General features: G+C 36.9%; 1 protein-coding gene across 1 annotated transcript in view; it reads right to left on the reverse strand.

The window, feature by feature from the left end:
- Positions 1-7,422, reverse strand: part of CORIN (corin, serine peptidase) — a 181,332-nt gene that overhangs the window by 136,153 nt on the left and 37,757 nt on the right. The window contains exon 3 of the mRNA XM_015560986.1: positions 2,399-2,606. Within this exon, the coding sequence (XP_015416472.1) occupies positions 2,399-2,598 (200 nt within the window). The 5' untranslated portion in view covers positions 2,599-2,606. The remainder of the gene's footprint in view (positions 1-2,398; positions 2,607-7,422) is intronic.

The raw sequence follows: 7,422 nt of genomic DNA on the forward strand, positions 1-7,422 counted from the left end.
CGATATCTGTCCAATTTTCCCAACACCATTTATTGAATAGACTATCTTGGCTCCATTGTATGTTCTTGCCTCCTTTGTCAAATATTAATTGAGCATATTGGTTCGGGCCGATTTCTGGGCTCTCTATTCTATTCCATTGATCTATATGCCTATTCTTGTGCCAGTACCAGGCAGTTTTGAGAACAGTGGCTTTGTAATACATCTTGATATCTGGTATTGAGATCCCACCTACTTTGTTCTTTTTCAGGATTGCTGCAGCTATTCGGGGTCTTTTTTTATTCCAGATGAATTTTTGGAGAGTTCGTTCTAGATCTATAAAGTATGCCGTTGGTATTTTAATGGGAAAGTACTTCCCCTTCTTTTCAATCCACCATTTGGTAACTACTGCTGACATCTATTGAACTATTTCTAAAAGCCAGGCACTATTCCAAACTCTGTCATTTAAAGTTCACATGAACTTTGTAAAATAAATACAACTATTATCCCATGTTATAGATGAAAGGCTGAGGCATGTGCCTCCATAGCCTGCTTTCTCAGCCACTGTGTGGTCAATGGTGGCCCCCAAGAGATATGCCCATGTCCAACTGCTGGAACATTGAAGGTGACCTATTTGGAAAAAAGGGTCATTGCAGGTGTGATTAAGTTAAGGACCTTGAGAAGATGAGTGCATATTAGGTTGTCAAATTGGGCCCTCCATCCAATGACAAGTGCCCTCATAAGAGACAGAACTGAAGACACAAACACAGAAGAGAAGGCCATGTGAAGATGAAGGGAGAGACTGGAGCGACATGGCCACAAGTCAAGGAAGGCCTGAAACCACCAGAAGCTGGCAAGGAAAGGAAAGGAGCGTGCGCATGCACACACACACACACACACACACACACACACACACCTGACGACACCCTCCATCAATCCCTGGAGGGGACATGGCTCTGCCAGATCTTGGACTTTTATCTTCTAGAAAAGCAAGAGAGAGAATGTCTGTTGTTGAAGCCACCCAGCTGAAGTAATTTGTTCAGGCAGCTCTAGGAGACCAATACTAAAGACACTGTGTACGGGAGGCAACCAATCGATGTTCTCTTAAGCCTAATCACAACTTCATAAATAGTCCCTTCTAGGAACATAAGGGGCCTCCTTGCTCCCATGTGTGGTTTCACTCCTGGGAAAGACCTTACAGAGCTTCTCGCTCTTTACGCTGAAGACACCCTCTGCAGATGGTTCTTCCCGTCAACACTTTCCTGAATGCTGTGTCTGCTAATGGTTCTTACGGTTCGGAACCTACTGTTTCTATTCTATGGCCATGCAGGCTTTTTCCAGTTCAAATAAAAAATGGCTTTGCCTATTGAAAGCGTATTTTATACACTAATTAAATTAGTACAAATAACATGCAATCTATTTGCACTTGAAAACGCGATTCATTCTAGCATTACTATTCTGAAAACTTCCTAACATTTCAATTCAGATAATAATTGTGATTATTATTTTAACACATGCTTTAGAAGAGTATGCTTAGTATTTCAAATATCCCCTGACATATTCTTCATTGATATACCCTTATTGGAAATCATTTCTAACCCTACTTGATATTGTGCTGGCAGTCTGTCCTTCTGTATCTACCCTCCCCACTCCTGGCCCTGGTCTGAGTTCCAGTGTTGACCATGAAAACCACCCCCCATCTCAGTCAGACCTGATTTAGACGATGAGAAATGGGACTTTTGAGCTGATGATATCTGGATGAGATTTTTAGTCTTATCTATTGAGTTCCCATTAATTGCATGCCCTGCCCAATGGTTTCTGGTGAGTTCAGTTGGTGGGAGGCTCCGGTAGATGGAAGGGCACGAGGAGAGAGAGGTCAGGGTATTTATTCCTTCTCTCTTCCTGCAGCACTGAAGGGCTGGCTGTGGCCATGGTCCTCTGGTTAGGGTCGCACCACTTGGCCTGTGAGGAGACCCGCCCCCATACCTATAACTCTCTCCAGGTGCTGTCCCCCCTGTCCTCCCTATTGTAGGACCTGGTGCCTCCCATCACTTATTTGTTCTCTTAAGCCTAACCACACCTTCATAAATAGTCCCTTCAATAAACTCTTTTCCATCACCCATTTAAGGATACTGTCTGTCTTCTACCAGACACTCACTGACATAGCTATTGAGTATTCCAGCTGATAGCATCAATCTAACAAACTGAATAATTTCTTCCCATAGATAAAATAATTCCAGGTTTTCAAAACATTTCTTGTTTAAAATATTTGCAATTGGCTATGATTGGTGTGAGTTCTTTTTTTCTCTCCTTTAACAACAACAACAACAAAAATGTGGCAACTTGGGAGAATTCTGTTCCTCTCAGACAATTCTGCCACAACTGACTCTTACCACTGAATGAGATTTTGTTTCCAAAATACCTGTCATCACCATCACCGACGCACTCGGGGAAGGCGAGGCTACAGCCAAAAAGCATGATATGTTGATAGCAACTGAGGCGATGGAGGTACATGAAGAATTTGAGGAACTTCTCCATTTCCATGTTTTTGACAATTGAGAAGAGAGGTGTTAGCGTGGTGTGATAGGGCAGCATCTGACATTGGCTGTGGGTGATGTTCATGCAGGCACCTGGGAAGTCAAGATAATTACATTTAGGAGCAGGCACATCAGAATTACACATTTACAAACTCATTTGATATGAAAGGCTAATGTGTTCATAAGATAAAATATATTCTATAAGTAAGAATGATCATAGACGTATATATACATACATATAAGACTGGGGGATGCACGCACATGCAGATGTGTGACAATGAAATCAAGCTACTTATATTCACAGAGGAAGAGCATCTGTGTCCTGGGCAAATGTGTGGAAAAAATACACTCACATGTAGCTGGTGGGCATAGAAATGGGAAATCATTGTTCTGGATCACAGCTGGGCAGGGCAATATGGATAAGTATTTTAAATGTGCATCTCATTTGACACTATAATGGCATTTCTAAAAAAATTATCCTAAGGAAATAATTGTGATTTTGAACATGGGTTTATCTACAGGAATCTTCATCATTATATAGTTTTCAATTTTTTAAAAGATATGAATCACCTCAGCATTCAATGAAGGGGATTGGTTTAAAATATTATGGACACACAACAGATCACTTAACTTAGATATGTGAAAGACGCTTTAAGGTGCCTCGTTAGCGCAGTAGGTAACGCGTCAGTCTCATGAAAGATGCTTTAAAAGATTATTTAATCACATGGAACGGTGCTTATAATATAACACATAAAAATAACAAGTCACAAAACAATTTGTATACTATGATCCTGTTTTTAAAAACACGTGATTATACAAGGATTCCCAATCCTGACTATGTTGACAGTTCAGGGTCAGCCCAGAGCCTCTGCTATCATTTTCTCTCGGCTGTCTTTCCTCCTCGGCACTGCCACCTGCACATCCTTTCCTTCCCCCTCATTCCATAAATGTGCATGGTTGGTCTGATATAAATCAAAATATTAACAGGAGACAAGTTATATTTTTCTTTTTAATGTTTTTCTGTATTCTCTTCTTGATTTACATAGTTTCATTATTTTATAAAAATTAATTGAAAGTTTGGTTATTGGTTAAGCAGGCTACTCTTTAAAAGAATCTTCAGGCTTTGAAAATGAAGTAGAAATATTAATTTTAATTATGTTGCATGTAGCAAGAACAGAAAGAAGTTCCACAAGAAAGGGAACATCTCTTCTGATCACTGTACAATTTCTAGTCAAAGAAATGGAGAGAAAAATCTTTCTAAGCCTACGTTTCACTTCATTTTAATACAGATAATGTTTAAAAAATATAAGGCTGCATCTCTGGATAAAATGGCCAGACTAACCTTTGATCTAAAATACAGAATAAACATAACCTACCGCAGGATTCCCAATCCCCTTTTCTGCCTCATTCATTCAGATAGATCACCTGAAACATCTCTCATCCTCTTCTCTAGTCTACTTCTAGGCACACTGCCTAGTCTCACATCTCTTACAAAACTCTCTGAAAACCACCCAAGCCCTACAGGAAGTCATTCCTCCAAATGACCAGAGTGTAACCATTAGCTTGAAGAATCCTACACTTCCTGAAAAGAGACAATTCCTCATTGTTATATAATATTATTGATCACCCAAAATACACTAAGATCAGTGGGGCATGATCACAATAGGATTTCCACTTTGAAAGGGAACCAGTGACATGCAGAACTTCTCTGTATGCTAGACTCTAGTATAGACATGGCAAAAAAAATAAGTACACAACACTTTTTTGGACCTCGTCAAAATAAAAGTACAAAATGGGAAAGAAAGGAAAGAGACAAAGAAAAATTCCAAATTAAAATACGCAGACGGAACACAAACAGACACATATATATATGAGTTCTGCTTTGCATGAGTGCTGAGGTAGAGAGTTCTAGGCAAGTTTTATAAATATGACATGCAAGTCACTTAGTAATGGAAGTTAAAACACAATTCAGTGTGGGAGGGATTATGGATATGGAGAACGTATAGATGGGAGACTTCAAAATGGCACAATTGTGTGCATGGTGCTACAAGCAGAGATGCTGGCTTATAAGAGTTGAGAATGAAATTTTCTCCATCAAAAACATGAAATCATTTATGGAAACTTCAGTGTTAAGAAAACATTTGTTGAAAACAAACCTTGTGCCAGGCATCAAAACAATTACTCAAATTCTCTCATTCACAGTTGTCCCATTTTCACAACCCAGTTAAGTGACATTGCATCTATATTATACATGAGGGAACAATTTCAAAAAGACTTAAGATATCTGCCCCACAGTGCACAGCTATTATGTGGAAATTCCAGATCTTCAAACCTATGCCTTCTGTGTATCCTCTGTTTGGAGTCAAAAAATTATTAGAGAAGATAATTCCTAAGGGCCAATGAAAAAGAGGCTAAAAAGTATATAAAAATATATCACAAGGTCTATATTTACATTCATAGGTATTATACCCATGTATACTGAGCATATGCTATAATTTCTTTTATATTACATTATTTTCTTTAGGGGTCACCAGCTTTGGAACTTATGTGCTTGATGATGAACCACTTTTGAAGCAATGAGATGGCCAGAAGGCTCGTTCACCTCACCGAGCCAAAGAAAATACTGAATATTGAGAGGTCATTTGAAAAATACAAGATAGGGAGGAAAATCGTATTTTGGTGGATTATACTATGCTCAAGACAGTGTGAGTTTCACAAAAGAAAAAAAAAGAATGTGAACTGTAATAGAAGAAAATTTTAAATGATATTTTCCTAATAGCAAATTTCCTTAGGAAATCAGAACCTACACTCAGTAAATCATAAAATAATAGTGTATAACCTTAAAAATAAGTCTCAAAATACTTGGTATAGACATATATAGTAATGCTTTATATCTGTGTAATGCTTTTCAAATTTTTTCCAAAGCACTATCAGATTATAAAATATAATTTTAATAATATAATAGATATTATCTTGTTATAAATTAAGAAACTAAGGCTGTAAAAGATAGGTATGTAGATAGGTAAGAATGGATGGATGGATGGATGGATGGATGGATGGATGGATGGATGAATGGATGGATGTATGTATGTATGTACAGATGAACGGATGGATAGACGGATGAACAGATGGCTAGATAAAAAGGCAGCAGGCAGACAGATAAGAAGTGATTTGCAGTAGGACACAGTAATAGAAGTAGACTGATACATAGGCCCTCCATCTCATGACAACCACTACACCAGAGTGGTTAATAGCACAGCAAATGCTGACGGAATTCAAAGGAACAAAAATTTAATGTAGGGTGAACAATTAGGGAAGATGTAAGGAAGAGGAATAACTCATTTTTGATGGTTGAAAGATATATAAATAAGGTCTGGGTTGGCAGAAGGGATAAAAAGTGTACATAGTACTGACAGAGAAAAATTAAATACAAAGGCTGAGATTCATAATTGCATATGACAAAGATTGAAAAGCTTGATTCTGGGCAGAATAGTTCAACAAATTTAGCCAAGAACATGCTCATAGCCAACAGGTATAAAAGAGAATTATTCTTTAAGACTCTTGACTCCAATTTTTTTTATATTCAAGCCATTGTGCAAATAAATTTTCTATCATCCCTCTTGCCTCAACACTTGTAGCAAATATTATTTTTTTCCTAGAATGTTCCACTGTCTTTGAAACATGTAGTTCTAGTGGTATGTTTGTGTACATTCCCACCAGGGGCACTCAGTTTTCATAAGCCGGCTGCATGCTGTGTACCATTCAGAGTCGTTTCTCTGTGGGGAAAAGGAAGGGGACTTTTGGAAATGGATTCATTTATTATTGCTACCTCCATCTAACATGGGTAAAAAAAAGAGGGAAAAGTCTATTTTTCTTCTCTGAGAATTTACTAGTGAATCTAATAGAAATTAAAAGTCAGGGATGCCACACAAGAACATGTAAAAAGATTCAAAGAATATAATTCATCATCGTTTATGCAGACATCATTACTCAATTTGTGTGTCTTCTCTTTAACAGTTACTTCAAGTTGTGCAGTGGGAAGGAAAGCTTAGAAATAGATCTGAAGACCAAGACAGCCTCTTAATGCAATGTATTTCTGGTGAAATATTCTTATTAGATCCTTAATTCTAAAACACCATTACTAGTAAGACATAATTTAATAACAAGTAAATAATAAATTTTCAGAATATTTTTTGATTACATGACATGTCCCAATATGAGAAAAAATTAAAATATGAAAAAGTGCTGCTTAGAGTTGAGGAGATTAGTTATTGACTTTTTCTTTAGTTTTCTTAAACTGACTCAAGAGTTTCTAGACTAAACTGAGGCTTTCTCTATTCAGATCACATTGCTAATGTTTCTAGATACTAGATTTAGGAAGGAAAGATGGGTCTGTTGTAGAGTTTTCCTTATGTTCATTTGGAAACTATAATAAATTCGTGTTTTTTTCTACTCCTAAGATTAGGTAATATGGAGTTAAAAATTCTTATTTATGTGTTTTTTAATGCAAAATTAACAACAATTAATGGTTAGTTTTTTCTAAAGTAATAAACACTCAATCAAAGGCCCTGAGTAGCTGATCTTAAAATGATGATACCCACAGCCAATCTTATTTAGCAAACCACTTTGGTAGTGGTTAAGGAAAAAAACAACAACAACAAAAAAAAACGCTGATTCACTTACTACTCATTTCTACACCAAGTCATTACATTAATGGTTTTTACAACACTCACATTCTCTATTATCCCTTAATTACAAATAATTTCATTGTCAATCAGTGCAATATATTCACTATTTGTATTTGATTTTGACTTGCATAGAATTTATTGCAATAATGGGTTCCTTTAAAAATCCATTGAAATCAAATAAAAAAATTGTTTTTAAATAAAAGCAAGGCCCTAGCTGGTTT

Source organism: Myotis davidii, unplaced genomic scaffold (assembly GCF_000327345.1).
Source record: "Myotis davidii unplaced genomic scaffold, ASM32734v1 scaffold455, whole genome shotgun sequence".
Classification (NCBI taxonomy): Eukaryota; Metazoa; Chordata; class Mammalia; order Chiroptera; family Vespertilionidae; genus Myotis; species Myotis davidii.